The sequence below is a fragment of the Aptenodytes forsteri genome, unplaced genomic scaffold, assembly GCF_000699145.1.
Source record: "Aptenodytes forsteri isolate BGI_AS27 unplaced genomic scaffold, ASM69914v1 Scaffold88, whole genome shotgun sequence".
Lineage (NCBI taxonomy): Eukaryota > Metazoa > Chordata > Aves > Sphenisciformes > Spheniscidae > Aptenodytes > Aptenodytes forsteri.
The window spans coordinates 1,816,293-1,834,891 of NW_008795948.1; the positions used below are offsets into that span (position 1 = coordinate 1,816,293).

General features: G+C 43.6%; 2 protein-coding genes across 2 annotated transcripts; both read left to right on the forward strand.

Annotated features, from left to right (window-relative positions):
* Positions 1-1,243: 1,243 nt before the first annotated feature.
* LOC103904078 (C-C motif chemokine 4 homolog) lies at positions 1,244-2,248 on the forward strand. Its single transcript, XM_019473682.1, has 3 exons — positions 1,244-1,387; positions 1,659-1,764; positions 1,926-2,248. Exons 1-3 carry the CDS (start codon positions 1,315-1,317, stop codon positions 2,017-2,019), a joined length of 273 nt encoding a protein of 90 aa, XP_019329227.1. The 5' UTR covers positions 1,244-1,314; the 3' UTR covers positions 2,020-2,248.
* Positions 2,249-4,808: 2,560 nt separating this feature from the next.
* On the forward strand, positions 4,809-17,510 carry LRPAP1 (LDL receptor related protein associated protein 1). Its single transcript, XM_009285376.2, has 8 exons — positions 4,809-5,025; positions 10,140-10,284; positions 10,631-10,755; positions 12,112-12,232; positions 13,174-13,332; positions 13,864-13,946; positions 16,289-16,465; positions 16,777-17,510. Exons 1-8 carry the CDS (start codon positions 4,846-4,848, stop codon positions 16,840-16,842), a joined length of 1,056 nt encoding a protein of 351 aa, XP_009283651.1. The 5' UTR covers positions 4,809-4,845; the 3' UTR covers positions 16,843-17,510.
* The last annotated feature ends 1,089 nt before the right edge of the window (positions 17,511-18,599 follow it).

Below are 18,599 nucleotides of genomic sequence, written 5' to 3' on the forward strand. Positions count from 1 at the left end.
GGGCATTAAGAGTAGAAGCTGGAGGGAGGAAAGGATTCTGCTGGCACCCACTGAGATCAGCTCATTGCAGCCTTGCAGATGAAAGCTCGAGGAGATCGTAGCATGACTGAAAAGGGGCAACATTTGCAATCCCAGAGGGTAATTCCCAAACACCCCCACCAGTGCACGCTCAGAAAGCAAGCTGCAAAACTTGCTACTTCCTCCTTTTTTTTCCTTTTTCTGGCCTTGCCCTGATTTTCCTCAGGGCACTGGTTATGCAGCTTCATGCCCCAGCCTGGCTCTTGGCCAGCGGGGTCTTGGCCAGTGGCAGGGTTGGTGTCGCAGGAGTTTGGGCTCTGGCCAGTCCCTGCCAGGCACCCAAATGGAATCTGAAAGTCACAGCTCCATGGCTGGCGCTTCCCCTTCTGCGGTTTCCTTGCCAGCTCCAGCTCAGCAAAACTGGGTGATCCCGACATAATTTCCCTGGTATGATGCACTCATTTTCTCCCCTTGAAACTCTAGGGGGGATAAAAGGAGGGCAGTGGCAGCAGAGGCCAAGCATCGTGCAGAGGAGAGCCCTGCAGCTACCCCAGCTCCAGCCCCCCTCGTGGTTCCCTCGGCCCCTGCAGCACCATGAAGGTCATAGAATAGAATCGTAGAATCATTTAGGTTGGAAAAGACCCTTAAGATCATTGAGTCCAACCATCAACCTAGCACTACCAAGTCCACCACTAAACCATGTCCCTAAGCACCACATCTACACGTCTTTTAAATACCTCCAGGGATGGGGACTCAACCACTTCCCTGGGCAGCCTGTTCCAATGCTTGACAACCCTTTCGGTGAAGGAATTTTTCCCAATATCCAATCCAAACCTCCCCTAAACGGTGCAACTTGAGGCCATTTCCTCTCGTCCTGTCGCTTGTTACTTGGGAGAAGAGACCGACACCCACCTCGCTACAACCTCCTTTCAGGTAGTTGTAGAGAGCGATAAGGTCTCCCCTGAGCCTCCTTTTCTCCAGGCTAAACAACGCCAGTTCCCTCAGCCACTTCTCATAAGACTTGTGCTCTCTTGAATCTGAAAGTCGCAGCCCCATGGCCAGCACTTCTCCTTCTGCAGTTTCCTTGCCTGCTCCAGCTCAGCAAAACTGGGCAATCCTGACATAATTTCCCCAGTATGATGCACTCATTTTCTTTCCCTGAAACTCCATGCCTTCCCAGTGGCCAGGGGATAAAAGGAGGACAGTGGCAGCAGGGGCCAAGCATCGTGCAGAGGAAAGCCCTGCAGCCACCCCAGCTCCAGCATCGCTTGTGGTTCCCTCAGCCCCTGCAGCACCATGAAGGTCCTCGCAGCCGCCCTGGCTGCTCTGCTCCTTGTGGCCATCTGCTCCCCAGCTGAGGCCCATGTCGGTGACTCCGGAGTTGCTGCATCCGTCCAGAAGCCAGGTTTGCTGTCCCTCCCCAGGAGAGAGCCCCATCCCCATTGATGGGACCCTTGTGTCCATGGGGAGGGCTGGGAGCGGGTGGTCATCACCAGTGCTGGACTCAGCCTCAGGGATGCAGGCTTCCAGGGGGTGTCCCCGGGGCATACAGCACAGGTGATGATGAATCCCCTGGGACCCCCAGGCAGAGCCTCTGCCGCAGCGGGGGTCTCACTGGGGCTGTCTCTCTGCCACCACAGACGTCCCCATGGCCTGCTGCTTCAGCTACTTGTACCACTGCATCCCACACAGCTTCATCGCCTCTACCTACAAAACCAGCAGCAAGTGCCCACAGCCAGGAGTGATGTGAGTACCCAACACTGCCGGGGACAGGGTGCGACAGCCAGGGCAGCACCCCAAGCGTGTCCGAGGGTGGCTAGGAGGGGGAAGGGGGCACAGCCATGAACATCCAGGGCGCTGCCAGCGGGACCCAGCCGAGCGCCCCAATGTCAGTTTTCTCCCGGCAGCTTCGTAACCAGGAATGGGAGGAAGATATGCACGGATCCCCAGGAGCCCTGGGTGCAGGAGCAACTGAAGTGCTTCCAGATGCTGGAGTACTGACCCTTCCCTGCTGCCGCCCCAGTGCAGAGGGCTTGGCCCCTGGCACCAGACACGCAACAGGGTGCTTCAGCTGCATCCTTCTTCAATGGGAAAATTTATTCTAATTGGCATACATTTGTTAAACTAAATTTTGTTTGCTAAGAAAGTGAAAATCAAAAACAATTTAAAAGATATCAACATGCCTGTTAATGAGGAGTCAGAATTTTTGATGCCTAAATAAAGTGTTTGGATTATCAAACCCTTTGGTTGTCTCTGAAGTCCCTGTTGGAGCCCTGGCATGAGAAGGGACCCACAGGGACCCCCATGCCCTCCCCACGGCCTGGTTTCACTGCTCCCCCCTGGGCAGGGTAGCCTCAGCCCCATGGCAGCTCCCGTCGTGCTTCCCCCTCCCCAGCCTGGGCTCAGCGCCTGCCCCCCAGCATGACCCAGACGTCCCCGTGGGGTGATGCCAGCATCTCGCCCAGGGGTTGCCCATCTCTCAGGGTCCTCCCTGCACAGCATGTGTGGAGCCACGTCACAAACCCTGGGCAGCGCCGCCGGCAGCCACAGCCAGCTCAATGATGTGTTTGCCCCAAACACTGGAGGATCCGGATGGTCTTCGACCACACCAACATCCCCACGCCCAGCCATCTCCTTCACTACAGCCCCTTGTGGTGATGGAGCTGAGGTTCCAGCGCTGCAGGGTGCCGCAGTCCCCACACACACTGTCCTGCAGTGCTGCCAGAGGAGCAGGCAGGACCCTCCTGTGCGCCTCCCCCCCAAAAATGAAGCATCAGGTCCCCAGGGAGGAAGGTTAGTGCAAAGCACCCCCTGGGCACCTGCCAGAGGGGATTTTGGCTGGTGCCCAGCTGTGCAAGCAGAGGCCCCTGTGCTGTGGGAAGGTGCTCTGGCCTCTCCCCCATCCTGCTCCCAGTGTTACCCCCCCTGGCACGGTGCTGGGGGTGACGATGCTGCCGTCCCCTGGCAGTGTGCAGGCTGTGCCACTGGGCTGCCTGCAACCCAAGGTTGTTGGGCAGTTGTGCCGGCAGGATAGGCTCTGAATCCATGAGAACTGCTTGATGAGTCCCCAAGGCTCGACACCCCCTGGTCCCCAGCCCCACACCGCCGACAGCCCCCGGCACACACCCTCTTTTCCCCTCTTGCAGTACCATGCCAGTGGGCTGACCCAGAGAGGGTCATTTGACACAGATGTAAAGGCACTGGAGAATGAGATCCAACAAGCCAGCATAAGCAAACTAATGGTGCTGCATCCCTTACCTGTTTCTAAAAATTTTCCCAGTGTAGCTCAAAAACTCAAGCAAACAAATGCATAAAGCTATGCACGACTACGCTCAATACAAGAAAAAGAGTGGGAACCGGTAAGAGTTTATATAGCATGGAGGTTAATTTATTTGCAGAGAGCCTGAAAACTCAATCAATACTTCAAATGACAGACAAGACGAAACCATCTGTTCCAAAATGACTCAACAATACATATATACACTATAATAATGAGACTAAAACAAGCTCTAAATCCTAAAATTGATGTGGAGAGCTCTGCAAGATTTGGGTAAGGCTGATGGGCTTCTTTTCCCACCATCACTTCTCTATACTTCAATGTATACTTCACTGCTCACTTCAATTGCTCTTCAATGCAACGTATACTGCAATATTTTTGCCCACTTCTGCAATTTAGTCTTATAGCAACAGTTTCTAGGTTCACATGACTGAGAATCTCTGCATTGACTTAGGAAAATGTGGAAGAGAAAAGACAAGACGTTTATATTGTTTACAGGGCAAAAAGGAGAGGCCAGTAAAAATCCTCCCCAGGGCATTGTTTTCAGAAGTCTTATTATAGTTTAGGCAATCTATTTGTTTTCATAGAACTGATTTATAATGCATGAAGGCTTGGTGTTGACAGTACTATAGAGCTACACTTTAATTTGCTCAAAGTCACACATGAGATCTGAGGTGAATTTATGAAGTGAACTTTTGCCTCCACCACCAGCTAGGCTCAGGAAAGTAACCCCACCACTACTTTGCTAAACAAACTCAACACAGAAATGCCCAACTATGCCGAAGACCCGGTACTACACAAGCTTTGCAGTGTGCAGAAGAGGATTCATCAAGAAGACAAGAGAAGGAACAGCTTTCTTCACTGCACCGACCTCAGGGCCATTCCCATAGTTCATCCACTCGTTATTACATTTCTCACAATCCTGCTTCTCCCCACACCATCAAACCCTATGTGCTGTCCTGGGCAGAGGTGTCCTCCACTACCACCTCCAAGAGTCCTTCTTCCCCTCCCAGGGAGTACTGGGGAACTGGTCCCCATTCTTGCTTTCCACCCTTCCTGAGCTGCCTTTTCTTCCTCTGTATACTCGAACATTGTGCTAATATCCGAAAACTTTGTTTGATCAAAGGGGTGGTGTTTAAACCCATCGTGTCACCTTTTCCTCGCACAGCTGATAGCAACACCTCACTGAGGGACACACAGGATGCAGGAGAGCGTTCACTGTAGCTACTACAGGCTGTGAAAAAAACCGCTCACAAAACCTGCCACATTCAGCATACTTCCACATTTTGTGAAGCAAACACTCAGGAGAATGACACAAAGCCGCTTGAAGAGAAACAGCCCAAACTTAACTCTTCTCACGCTACCCCGACCCCAAACTAGACACTAGATTTTCGACCTAAACTGGATTTTCAGCCTGTTTTCCTACACAAACACCCCTTTCCCCCGCCGAGGAGGGGGCACATCCCGCACCTCAGCGGCCGCCCGCCCGGCGGCCTGAGAGCGGGAAGCCGCACGGCATCTCGGGACTTGTAGTTCCTCGTCCGGGCGACATGGCGGCGCCGCGGGCTCTGGCGGCTCTCGGTACCGCGCTCCTCTTTGCCGCTGGCGTTCAGGCCAGCAAGTACTCTCGGGAGGCCAACGAGGGGTTGGCGGCCGCCGAAGCCAAGCGGCGGGAGGCCGGCGAGTTCCGGGTGGTGAGGCTGAACCAGGTCTGGGAGAAGGCGCAGCGGGTGAGTGAGGCGGCGCGGGAGGAGCGGGGACGATGGCGGCGCCCTGAGGGGGTGCTCTGGCAGAGCTCTGAGCGGGACCCAGGGTCGGGGTTGGCCGCTTCGGCAACAGTGTCCTTCGCACATTCTCTGTCAGCCGCCTCAGGAGATGGGGTGCGGCGGGAGAAGCGGTGCGGGCGTCAGTTGGAGCGGCGGACTTGTGTGAGGAGAAACCGAGGCTGTCTGGCCCGGCGTCGCCTCGACAGGCCCCGGCTTGGTGTTGGGCCTCTGGGCTACGGTGGCTTTTGTTTGGTTTTCAGGCCCGGCTGCCCCTGACGGGCAGCTCTGAGCAGGACCCACACAGCCCTGCTCCCTGGGGGCTGTCCCAGGCGGCTGGGAACAGTGGTGCTGTGTAAGGTCCTCTCTCAAGAGGTATCTCCATTCCCTCTCCTGCCATATATATCTGTGTCATGGGAAGCGTTGATCTTCCCATGTTTAAATCCAGCAGTTAAACCACATGCCCAAGAAGTGGAAGAGAGAGTGAAGACCCTCTAGTACCATGGAGGATCTGAGACTGGCTCCTGCGTTCACTGGTTGAATGCTTTAGCCCTTTTGTTAAGGGGCATGATGCTCTCATCTGTCTGAAGACGGTGGCCTTAGTTCCTACTTTACACAGGACAGAAGCTCACTGCACAGGAGAGTAAGAAACCCTCCACCTTGGTGGTTATGTCACCTTCATTTATACCAAGTGATGTAGTTACATGCGGGAGGACCAGCAAATGGGTATCACCATTCCCAGATGAGAGACTTAATTTTGACAGTGATACTTGAGTTTCTCTCACTCTGAGCTAAAAAAATATTTAATTAAAGTGAAAATACAGTAAAAATATTTTAATTACAGTGGAAATATTTAATTATAGCTAAGCAGAACAGCTCCAAGAGGAGGGGAGGAATGCACTGCGCACCCATATTAATCCCCTGAATATCGTGGAGCATGGAAGTTAGGGTCATGGCTGGTAAAGGTTCAGTTCTTTCAGGCAAAGGAATATATTTAATATTAATTCTTGATTACCTGTATCCTGGATAGACATTGCCCAGCCTGAGCTATTGAATTAGAGGCAGGACATTCCTGGGTTTATTGAAAAAATAGAATCCCTGCCGTAATGTTGCCTCCCAATGTGCCAAAAGAAGGTATCAAAAATACTCTTTCCCTCAAAGGGAGAAGGATGGGGTGGGGGATAGGGCAGTGTCTGATAATGAAACTCCAGCTGTGAACTGACAGATGAAGAAGAAACAACAGGGAGACTAGAAATAAACTATATGATAGTATTGTCAGTTTCCTCTTATTTTTCTAATTACAGTCTTTTTTCATTTTCATACCTGGATCTTCTGGAATTCAAATTTGAGATGCTTTACATCATTTGTGTTAAGATGCTAAAATGTAAAATGAAATTAACTCTGTCAGAGTAAAGAACTAAGCTTTAGTAAATTCTATATGTGTGAGTCAGATTTTAGAGAGGCAACACCTACTTGAACTAAATTTGCCACCATCTATATTTCACTTTTGAGTACAATCGACACCCAGCCTGTGTTTTAGAAAGTGATTTTTCAGTATGTCTGGGCAAGGTCTGAAATAAGAGGAAAACTATGCCTCTGTGTTAGACCTGCTTTGAAATATTTGTGTGTGCTAATGCTGAACTCTCTTTCCTTCATTTTGGTAGTGGTGAAGATACTACTGAAAATAAGAAACTCCTTTGTTCTGACATAGAAGAGGGATATTGCAATTCAGCATTGCAACACACAGCTGGATGAGCAGTCCTTCAGAAAGCCCCAAAGCATTACTTAGTGGGAACCAGGAGCTGGCAAGCCAGAATTCCTTCCTGTTTCCATGAGGGAGGGAGGGCTTGGTCTTTCTCCAGCATCTCTTTTCATAGGTATATGTTTTATATAAAAACTTTTAAAAGTGATTTTAATACAAGAGTTCTTCTTAGTCAGACCCTAATTCTATAGTTATTTGAACCAATGACAAATATTATGTAGGTTTCACGAGGTATGTGGTCTGGCCTGCTAGTCTCTAGTGATCCACTGTGCTGTGGTTGTTGCCATCAGTGTAGTTCTAGCATCGCTTGTTATCGGGGCTTCCCGGCCATCCCAAAGCAGCAGTGGGCTCCAGAATCTAGGGCATGTTACACCTGAAAAATTTGTAGTAAAGAACCCTTTTCTTTCAGAAGTAAGGGTGTAGGTAATGATATTGCAGGTAATGATTGTAGCCAGGCGAACAGCAAACGACTTAATTGTTGCAATGTTTCACAGATTTCCGGCACTCATTCCCAGACTTGTCAGGTACCTATCTTGGATGTTAATGTCCAAGCAGCATAAGGAATGAGCGTAAGGAACTTGGTCCTTTGTTATTTAATCATTAAACTTAGCTTTTCACCTCTGCTTCTAGTTAGTTATTCCAACATATGACTGATGTTAGTAAAGTGATATGGAGTCTTACCTGTTGACAGTTTTTACCTGGTGTCATTCAGGGTCCTACATGAGATGATCTTGAAGGAAGCAGTTCTTGAACTATATACTTTAAATTAGCCTATGTATTCACTTCTGTGTTATATAAATGGGACAGGCAAGGGGCTTCCAACAGGTTTCAAAGGATTTATAATGTTTAAAAGGACAGTTACTTGAGTTTCATACTAAATGATAATGAGAATCAGAAAAATATTATTGGGATTGGGAGAAATTTGAATAGAATCTTTCTTTTTTCCCTTAAGGAACAATGGGCTTAATGTAATTCCTTAGTTTTTATTAAGAGTTTAAAATGTTTGATTGATGATGCGATGTCTCCAAACTTTATGTTTAGAAGTTCTGATATTCTTTGAACTTTTAGAAAACACAAAACTGTATGTGTTTATGAGATTGTGCTAACTGCAGAGAGTATCTAACATAAACTGCATTGTGTAATCTTTTATACAATAGTGTGTCTCTGATGATAAAGTCATACATTTAAAAGATCGTATTTTCGTATTTTTGCAGTACTTAGGAGCTGAATTAATTGTTATCTAAGTTATTGCTGGTGATTTTTTTTCCTGGATTTGCTCAGCCTAACTACATATTAAGTCCACGCTACTTGAATGCTGACATTAGAGTACAGAACTACTCAGATGATCAGTCATTTCGTTCACAATTTGTAGCAAACTTTTCACTCAGTCTTCCTCCTGAAGCATCAGGGCACAATTCTTGCTGAGCAAAGCATTGTTACTTGGTGCCACTGCAGCAATGACACTCTGGCTGTCCAGATCATCCTGCTCCAGAAAAGCAAATAAGTACATGATTAAGGTTTTTTGACTTTAGCACATACTAAAATTCATAAATAAAGTGGTTCCTTCTAAGTGCTTAGCTTTTATCAAGCAGTTCCCCGAAAGTAGATGGTAAAGAAGACAGTAGGGATGCTCCTTTGCTTTAGTATTAGAAGGATCAGAAGTTTTAACGTGTTCTATAAATTTTGTATTTACCTGTGATTCTAACTACTCTAGATTTTAGTAAATTATTTGAGTAAGCCAAGTGCAAGATACAGGAAAAAAACTTAGTTTAAAAATTAAAATAATTATGTTCAGTAGCACAAGACTAATTAATAGGACAGCCTAAGCTGAAAGCAGAAACAATAATGTGCATAGGTTCCTGAATTCCTGTCAATAGGAATTCAGTGCATTAGCTCAAAATAATGACATTTTTCCTAGTTACTTTCAAGTAACCTGCTGACACTCAAATGAATGGCTGAATCTTTTCAGTATCATTATGATGTTTAAAAATAATACTGAGTTCTGAGTCTGTGTTTATTAAACATACTGCTTCCTCGCTGAAAATGAGAATTTTTATAAACTGTAATCTAATTTTAATGACAAAAAAAAAAAGACCCTCCAGTAAATAAGCTTGTCCTAGGACAGATGGGCCCAGGTGGTTCAGAGCTGGATCTGAGCTCCCAGGAGCTGGCTGGTCAGAGGTAGAAGGACTCAGGTCAGGCAGAACTGTATTGGAAGTCACACTGCTCATGTTTTTTGATCTCCTCTCTTCTCTGGGCTTTTCCGTACGTCACCGTCTTGTTATTAACATGCACGCACACACACACAAAAGAAGTCCTGAAGCATTAATATGATTTGTTACATTTCTTTGTTTTAAACTGAATAACTAAAGTGTGTAAAATCTGGAAGTACAGAAGTTCAGGCTCAACTTCCAGCACTGCTGCTTAGCCTGCTGCATGTTAGTCATTGTCTCTATTCCTGTTTTCTCTATATTTCACAAAATTTCAAGCTGACCTATCATTCATTTAAATCTTAATATTTTTTTTCATAGCTTCAGCCTCAATATCTTATCTTTTTGTTCTGTTATGTGGGACAGGAATACCGCTAAGTTTTGTATGTTTTTAATGCACATAAACCATGTTAAGAAGTGATCTTAGAAAATTTTGCACCTTGATCATAGTAAAAATCGCTGATGAAGTGGCTCTTTGACCTGCAAGGCCATCCTCAGTGTCCTGGTAGTCTGCAGAACCATACTGACAAATAAAATTTACTGACTCACTATAACTACATGGTTAGAAGGTGGTCCACAAGAAAGCACGTGTGGTGGCAATGGTATGTTGTTTGAGAAATTTGGTCATTACTGCCTTTTGTGAAATAGTGAAACTCAATTGGTTTAATCAATTTTTTTTTACATTCTTTGTTATTGGTACTGGACATTTTTAAGGTAGAAGCATTTTTAGAAGGCGGTCCCGTTAAAAGGGGGGGAAAAATCCCATTTAAATATTACTTGAAGGAACACCAAAGAAAGACACAAATTTTTAACCCTTCTGTAATTTCGCTGTTGTCCAAGTAGCTGAAGAGCTGATAGAGAAGGCTACATGATCACTCTCTGTTAACACTGGTATGCTGGGGGCATAGCCATGTTCATAGGCAAGAGATGTTATGTATGCAGTGGCTCATACCTTAAGGCCCTTAAATTCAGATGGATACATAGCATTAGAGTAAAAGAAAAAAATGCTGTGCTATACTGGCTACGCATCTATACTGGCTTCTGAGGTAACACTGCAGCAAGAGGTGACTCCACATAACTGAATACAAACCTTTCTCTGTTCTTGTTAGCTTCATCTCTCTGCTGTGAAACTGGCAGAGTTGCACAGTGATCTAAAAATACAAGAAAAGGATGAGCTAAGGTGGAAAAAACTGAAGGCTGAAGGGCTAGATGAAGATGGAGAAAAAGAAGCCAAGCTCAGACGCAACTTAAATGGTAAGGTGTATCTTTACAGAAGGAGTTTAAACTTTGCATCAGACACATGCATGGTTAGACACCTGTGTTTGTGTTTGAACCATTAAATAACAGGTTGTCTTTCCAGACACTGAGCACACACGAGTTCTTTGGAGGTCAGTGGGGAGCTGCAGGAGGCTAACAGATTCCTTTGCTCCTGATGTTTTCAGAAGAGGTCATTAAGCCTGTGACCTCTGTGTCTTAAACTGTTAGCTTTTCCAGTGTGAACTGCAAAATCCAGCTCTGCAAGTAAGGATGTAGCCCATCTCTCATCTTCCATACATCCATAGTTGGTTCTAATGTTTCTGTATCTCCTATTCCCTTGCAGTAATTATGACTAAATATGGAATGAATGGAAAGAAGGACTCTCAACTAGTTGATACCAACTACATTAAAGACGGCACAGAAAGTGATACACTAGATGATCCAAGACTGGAAAAATTATGGAGCAAGGTGAGTAAGGTTTTCAGGAACTGGAGTGTGGGAAATCAATGCTTCTTCATTGAACTATTGCCTGTGTCTTCTGAGAGCCCCCAGACTTGGAATTGAATAGCTTTACTACTCTGCTTTTAAGTACTGGCCAAGCTGCTGTGCTCTGTAGCTCGCATCTTTGTGCCCTGAGAGCATCCCACCTGCATCCAGGTCACCAGGTGTGGCAGGTTCTCTTTGCCAAAGAAAACATTCGTGTCAGTCTGCATGGAGGATAAGATCCTGGGTCCGCTGAGGACGGACAGAGTTTTTCCTCAAATTTCACTGAACTCATGATTTCCCTTTGTGTGACTATTACACTGTGTGGTGATGTACCTAGGGTGTTTTTCCTTTTTTTCTTATTGTTGTTTCTGGGCTTTTTTAAAAAAGATGCATTTAAAATAGAACCATTTCATAGGCTGTTTAGAAGTGAAATGTATAGTGGGGGGTGTTAAATAAGGACTTTCCCAACCTGGTATTCAAGTGAAAATTTCCAGGATTTGCATTAATGCATAAAAAATAGAAAGTGTACAGTCAGTCTGGGCAGTTAAAACTGACGAAGTCATAATCTTCAAAAATTAAAGAATTCAAGTTTTAAGAAACAAGTAGTCAGGTAAAGCAAAGAATTCTTACACCAGTCTAGTGCAGTGGTAGTAAAGCAGAGAAAAAGATTTGCTGGGTTTTAAAATGTTACTGTAACTAGATACAGCTCTGGCAAGGGACATGATGTCATGTGCTTTGGGGAACAGTAAAGTGCATTAGATAGAAATGTTCCCTAAGTGAAAAAAGGGTTGGGGCTGAATAGGTATCAAAAACGTTCGCTTTTGATCATGCATTGCAGCAAATAGGTCACCAGATTTGTGGGTAGTGCTCCAGCTGTCCGACCAGTACTCCCCTAATTGCTAAAAAAGTAGTCCAGTGAGGAACAAATCACTGCAGAGCAAATGCACGGCAGTGATAAAATCTTCACTTGCCAGTAGAGTAAGATTAAGTAAAGACTGTGCTTAATATAGGGCTGCATCCCTCATGCAAAAAGTCCCCTTACAGTTGCATATGGAGCTCCATGGCCCTTATTTCTGTATTAAATTATTTCCCATGGAATAGAAATGACAGACACTTCTCACTGGGTAGTCCATAGCAAGTCTAGCTTCATAAGTCTGAAGCAAACTTCCTTTTGACATGATTAAAGCCACCATATCTGTCGATGTCTAAATCCTGACCTCGTAATAATATAAAGGGATTTAAAACAAAAGATCTTCAGGAAAAGCTGGACTTAATAATTTTCTAAATGTGGTGGGAAGTTTTGGCCTGGAAAGCATGATGAGCTCATGTTTCTTTCAGGCCAAGACCTCTGGGAAGTTCTCTGATGAGGAGTTGGATAAGCTTTGGCGAGAATTTAAGCATCACAAAGAAAAGATTCGTGAATACAATATTCTGCTGGAGACCGTGAGCAGAACAGAAGGTGCCTGAACATTTCTCTGATGTTTCGAGATCAGTACAACTCTTTTCTCTGCCCATTGCCTCCATTGTTTCCAAGTTTCTTTGAAACTCCTCAAGTCTGACATTTGTGTCAGAACTGCTGGCAGATGCTGGCATTTCCAGATACTTGCTGGGTTTAGTTCTGCATTAGCTGCCAAAAATCTTGCCAGCTAATGAAAATGTTGCCATTTCAGTTTTCTGATTCTGCCTGCGTTTCAAGCAGGGAAGATACCATCAGATTAGCAATGAGTGCCATAGTAGTTTACTGGAAATTATGCAGCTAGCATAGATCCACTGCTGCAAAATGTGGTCCTAAAGTCTGCAGAACATGCATGTTTTATCTCACCAGCTGGGAGCCCAAGAGGATATACTTGAATATCTTAGGCACTGAGCTTGAGGTGCATTAAAACATCGAGGATCTGAATCCAGCTTGCTGTACTAATCCTAGCTAAAATTGTTAGAGCCAAAGTATTCTAAAGCTTATAGGCAGTTTGATGTTTGCATTGTAGAGTCCAAACTGGAAGCTGCTGTAAATCATTTCAACATCAGATGTCCTGATTGGTTCATGAAATGCCCAGGGAAGAGGGCACAGGACTCATCAACCACCCCTATCCCATTTCCTTGGGATATTGCTAACCTAGGAAAATACGAACATTTCCTTACTAAAAGCTTGGCTGGTGGCCAGCAGGAGTGAAAAGGCATTTCTGTAATACCACCCTCCAGAGCACTGAGGGGCAGTGATCTTAATACTGACCTGCAAAAGGAATTACTGCTCCTTGAAGTGTGGTGTTGATGCTTTATTTACACTCAGCTCAAATGCTAAGAACTTACCATCTTTTATTCACCTCAGATTTGGGGGATTTCTGGAGCTTTTGACCTATCAGGATTTGGCCCACAGTCAATAACACTTTTCTTCTTCAACAGATATCCACAAAAATGTTATCAATCCATCTGAAGAGAACCTGGTGAAAGAGGAAATCTTGCACAACAAACACAGAGAACTCAAAGACAAGCTAAGAAGCATCAATCAGGGGTTTGAGCGTTTGCGTAAAGTCAGTCACCAGGGATATGATACAACCAGTGGTACGATACAGTGGTTTTTATGCTTATTTGGGATTAATTTCATTTAAAAAAAAAAAAAATCAGTGGGCAAGTAATAAGATGTAGTCACAGTATCACAGTACATGGTATGACCACAATGGGCTGAAGAGAGACAGCCAGCCTGTTCTATTTAGAAGCCAACACTAGAAGCCTAATGAAAGGATAGGGAGAACCTGTAAAGATGATAGTTCTGTCTTCCATGCGCACATGAGAAGGGATATTATGCATTCAGCCCCAAGAGGGCAGGTAAGTGAGACGACATGTAGGGCAAGCAGTGCCATTATTCAGTTCCTAGGGTTTTTTTGCTTTTTTAAAAATACTTGCTACAGCAATACTGTAGTTTGAAGTTAAGTACTTGGATTTTTCTCCCTTTTCAATCAAGTAGAGCTACTAGTAATGCAGTGCTTAATATATCTGTGTGTATGTATGTGGGAAAGCATGCTCATCTTTCATAGAAGCTGGGCATAAAAGCATGGTGTCCAGATTTTCATTTAGTGGTATGTGTTTGTTTAGAATTTGAAGAACCAAGAGTGATTGATTTGTGGGACATGGCCAAATCGGCCAATTTCACTGAGAAAGAACTTGAATCTTTTCGGGTAAGTAGAATTCCAGTTAGATCTCTTATGGAAAGATATTTTCCCACATAAAGAAACACTCGATGTTACTCTGAGTGCAGCCACTTCTGTATTGCTCTTCAGACACCATAAAAAAGAGTCATGCTGCTTAATATTTCAAATATATAAACATGTATGTAACTAGTCATATGCATGGTTTTGTTATAATCAGCAAAATGAAAATTCTGAATCCTGTGAAAGCAGGTGTTGCATATTTTAAATCTTTGAAAGATCAGGCCCTGCTTGTTTGTTTCCAATGCACCAGATTTCCCTCTCTTACCCAACGTCTTAATGTAATTACTTCTTTGGGAGGCAGTGTACTCTATACACCCAACAATTTCCCTCTCATGCCCACCTCTTGCACTGCTAACTTCCCATGTTGAAGCTGTGTTGAACTGACCCAACAGTACCATGATAAAGACCGCTTTTCAAGCAAATATTATAGAAATTAATTCCTGTGGGGTTCATACTGGTTTTATTTAATTCAAATTGCATTGAGAAAATGGTTATTTTTTTCATCTGACTCTGCCTGTTTATCAGAATAGATTTTGATTGATAGCCTGGAGAAGTAACTCTTCAGGGCTTCTTCATGGAGTTGCATGTACTTACGATGTTGTCTTACCCTCCAAGACATGGCTAGGGACACCTTGAGCTTCTTTTCCAGATAAGGTAATGAGAGAGTTTTAACTGCCTGGGACAGAGATTGAAATCCGTCTCTTAGATGTCAAAGATCCATCTTACTTCTTTTACCTCACATGCAGCCCTATTCTCTTACGAAGCAAACGTTTTAATTACACTGATTTCAGTGGCCCTGCTTTTAAGGGTGTCAGAGGAAAGCCTGCTGAAGTCTGCAACAAGGCTTCTGCTGACCTCAGTGGGACATTTTGGTCAGGACTGTACAATTGCACGAGAGGTAAATTTGGCCTTCGTATCTGCTGCAGTGAAAAAGAAAAACCCTATTGCATAATCAAGAACACATATCTGCTTATTAATTTTACTGTTTTAGTAGAAATCTTCATTCATGCAAATCCTCTTCACCAGACCAAACTTGTCTTGTTACTGTGAATGTTGGGACATCCTAACAAAAGTAAGACAGTAAGAATCACAGTGAAACATCTGCCTATTTAAAAAGTCCATGAAAGCAGAATTAAAGAAATCATGTGCTGGTTCCATTCAGCCTTGTTTGAGCAGCTGAAGTTGTTGAACAGTCTTCTCCTGACTGGCCACAGTATCAACCTTCATAAGGGTTTCATAATGAAGATGCAAGTGCTGCTCTGCTGGTACATCATCTGAGAGGAGCAGCTAAAATGATTTATCAGAGCAGTAAAACCCCAAACTGAGGTCCCAAACAGAGTATGTAAAACAGACTGGAATGTTCTACAGCAAAAGGAAACTATTTTCTTGTCAGAAATGTTGGAAACAAAACCCCTTTGCTTTAAAACCTGAAGAAGATCTATTACGATAATGGATTTTTGTATATTTTTTAAAAATTGTCTTGAAATGAGAAGAACTTTGTCAGACACCAGGACTGAAACACACCAGTGACAAAAATTAAGTGGACTCTGTCAAACAGGGGGATTTCACTGTAGGGTTTGTCTGAGTTTTTCTGGATGTAATGCATAGAACTGCTGCCGTAAGTGGCATAACAATCTGAACTGTTCATATCATCTTCACAGAGGATGTGTCCTAAGACACAGAGAAACTGCATTTACTGCCTTGAAGTAGCAGAACAAGAGCATGGCTTGGTGGGTGGAGACATTACTCACTCTTTGGTCTCCCTTGCAGTGTACCAGGTTATCTGAGGACCATCTCTGATACATCCCTGAACACCACAGTTAGTCTGGCCACTGTCTTTGGGGCAAACAGAGAGGGCTTTTTTTGTTAATTAATTCATCCTATTTCAGGTTCATCATAGCAGACTGCAAACCCAGAAAACGTTTAAGTCTGAGCAGAAAATAGCAAATCCAGGACCTGATTTTGAAAAGAGGCTTCTTTTAAAAATTGTTGTCTCCCTCCCCGCAGTCCGCTATTCTTATGTATAAACTTTTATTTGGTACTTACTGCTATCATCTCCTAGCATCTCACAGCCATCAGCAGTCTCCTTTTGAGGACTCTGCAGTGGGACGTTTTCAGCACCTGCCTTCAAAATGGGATGTCTGGGTGGTGATGATAATGTATTGTCCAGACCTTCTTAAGAAGCAGGGAACTGAAAAAGCTTTCTGTGCTTGACTTAGTGAAAGAGCATTAGGGATGTCTTGGCAAGAAAAGAGAGAGGAAGCCTTGGAAAGAAAATCCTGTGAAGCTGTGTGTATTTGTTGTCTTAGGAGGAGCTGAAACACTTTGAAGCAAAAATTGAAAAACACCATCATTATCAGAAACAATTAGAAATTTCACACCAGAAACTGAAGCATGTAGAGGGAACTGGAGATAAGGATCATCTGAACAGAAACAAAGAAAAATATGCTATGCTGGAAGAAAAGACAAAAGAACTAGGATATAAGGTCTGTATAAATCCAGTGTACATAGATGTTGAAAGTTTAACTCAGTAGTACAGAGTATGTAGATTACCCAGTGCTGATTTTCATGCAAGTTAAATGACTTCCAGAAGGGGTGTTTAAGGCACACCTGTGCTCCATGTTTAGTACGGGATATGCATAATTGGTTTTTATAGACCTAATTCTAAAATGCCTGAAATCTCCCTGGTCTCTGCTCTTCCTGTTGTCACATACACTGATCGCAAAATCTGACTATATGATATCGATAATTCATTGTCTTACCAAAATTTGTTTGATGTGTTTTGTTTTCCTGCTAGGTAAAGAAGCACTTGCAAGACTTATCCAGCAGAATCTCTCAAGGTCTTCAACACAATGAGTTATAAAAATCTGTTCTCCTTCATGGGATCAATCTATTAACACAAAACAGATAATGTGTTTTTTGAACGGGGTTTACCAAGAAGTCCTTCTGAAATAGTAAGGATTGAACAGAGTTGTCCTGTAAGAAAATTTTTTTTGGTCCACTTAGTTGCCAGTTTTGTATTTGCACTATCAAATTAAATGATTAGATTATAAATTTAAGTTGCACATCTTGGATCATATAAATCTTACATCTGAATCAAGTAACAGCCTTTGAAATAAGCAGTCATGTCAAAAGGAAAAATATGTGAACTCTCAGAGGATTCCTGCTAGTAAAAAAAATACTAATCTGATAGTCAGGAGAGGTATTCTGATCAATGAAAGCAAACACTGAGGTACAGGGAGTTAAAACAGAGGCCAGAAAAGTCTTTTATTTCAATGCCTGGCCTAATACATTTCCTACTGAAGGTAACGAAAATATTTCTACTGACTTTGAGCAGTGGCTCAGAGCTGCACTGTATATGAATCTTTCATGTGAGGGGGGGAGGAAGAGTAAGGAGGGAACAAGTATTGAGGTCAATTCACACAATTTAGTTGTAGACTAACACGTCTGAAGTTACTGAATGTACATGTACAATTATCTTGTTCATGGTTGCTTGGTTTTGTTACATAGTCATTAAAAAAATCAAAACAAGGTACTGGTGAGGCTTTTTTTTCCTTCCCTCATTTAGTGAGAAGTAACCAGACCTGTTTTTTGAGCATGTTGCTTATACCTGTAAACTAAAGTTCACTCACACGTTAGTTCTTAAGACAGGAGGGGTAGTTCTGTGCCACAAGAATGTGTTCCTATGTTCTGAATAGGCAGAAGACTCTCTAAAGCAGCTTCTCTCTGAGCACATATTCCAGTATTATCTCCAGTAAAGATTATTATCACTTTCCCTTTCGAGACCAGATTTTCTGTTGTGCATCAGAACTTTGGCAAACATTAGCCATCTGGGTTGAAATTTTCTATAATAATAATAATGCTGACCCTTTAGTTCTAAGGAGTTTTCACATGAAACTGTTCCAGGAACAAGGTTAGGGCAAAGGTCCAGTGTAGGTAAATCATTACAGCGGCTCGGTTAAGAAGCTCTGTTCCCTCACAGGAATCTGTCCTCGAGCCTCGCTTGCCATACCTACTCCATGAGAAATATTGAAGAGATCCATTCAGTCAGAATCAGCCACTCTGTATATTATTTATCCAGTTCCTGGGTCCGTGGGAGGTTAAAAGTAGTATGATTCTGTACGTAAAGACTATTTCATAATGTGCAAGTGATCTGAACCAAAACTGGTAGCAGTCTGAGATTCTGAATATCTTACTTTGAAGCAGTAAGCTTTTTTTTTTTTTACTTTTTTATTTTAATGTCAGCTAACAGTTACTTATATTTCAGAGAATCATTGTCCATCATGAGAAACACAGGCTACCATTAATATTAGCAGTCACCTTAGAGATGGTTCAGTTCGTGTAGTTTATGGTGTACGTCCCCTTTGGTTGGTAAGCTAAGAAAAGTAAACCCAAAAATAGCTAATACCCATTTATGAGAAAACTGGTTTGGTTTTTTCCTAGATGCTACACACCGTTTCTTCCCCAGACTATCACTTTAAGGGCTGTCTTTAGCACAGCAGGAGCTGCGTTATCTTACAGGTTTATCTTCCTCATTATTTTTTTCAATTTTTCGAAGTGAATGCAGACTAGAAATGTATGCTGTACTGTGTGGAAGGTGCAGACTTCACGATGTCCTTC

Bases quoted from the DNA above. Each gene is read 5' to 3' on its own strand.
- LOC103904078 (XM_019473682.1), top strand. From the start codon at position 1,315: ATGAAGGTCCTCGCAGCCGCCCTGGCTGCTCTGCTCCTTGTGGCCATC. The intron at 1,388-1,658 runs GTGACTCCGGAG...CTGCCACCACAG, and splicing joins CCCAGCTGAGGCCCATGTCG to ACGTCCCCATGGCCTGCTGC. The intron at 1,765-1,925 runs GTGAGTACCCAA...TTCTCCCGGCAG, and splicing joins TGCCCACAGCCAGGAGTGAT to CTTCGTAACCAGGAATGGGA.
- LRPAP1 (XM_009285376.2), top strand. From the start codon at position 4,846: ATGGCGGCGCCGCGGGCTCTGGCGGCTCTCGGTACCGCGCTCCTCTTT. The intron at 10,756-12,111 runs GTGAGTAAGGTT...TGTTTCTTTCAG, and splicing joins TGGAAAAATTATGGAGCAAG to GCCAAGACCTCTGGGAAGTT. The intron at 13,947-16,288 runs GTAAGTAGAATT...TTGTTGTCTTAG, and splicing joins AAGAACTTGAATCTTTTCGG to GAGGAGCTGAAACACTTTGA.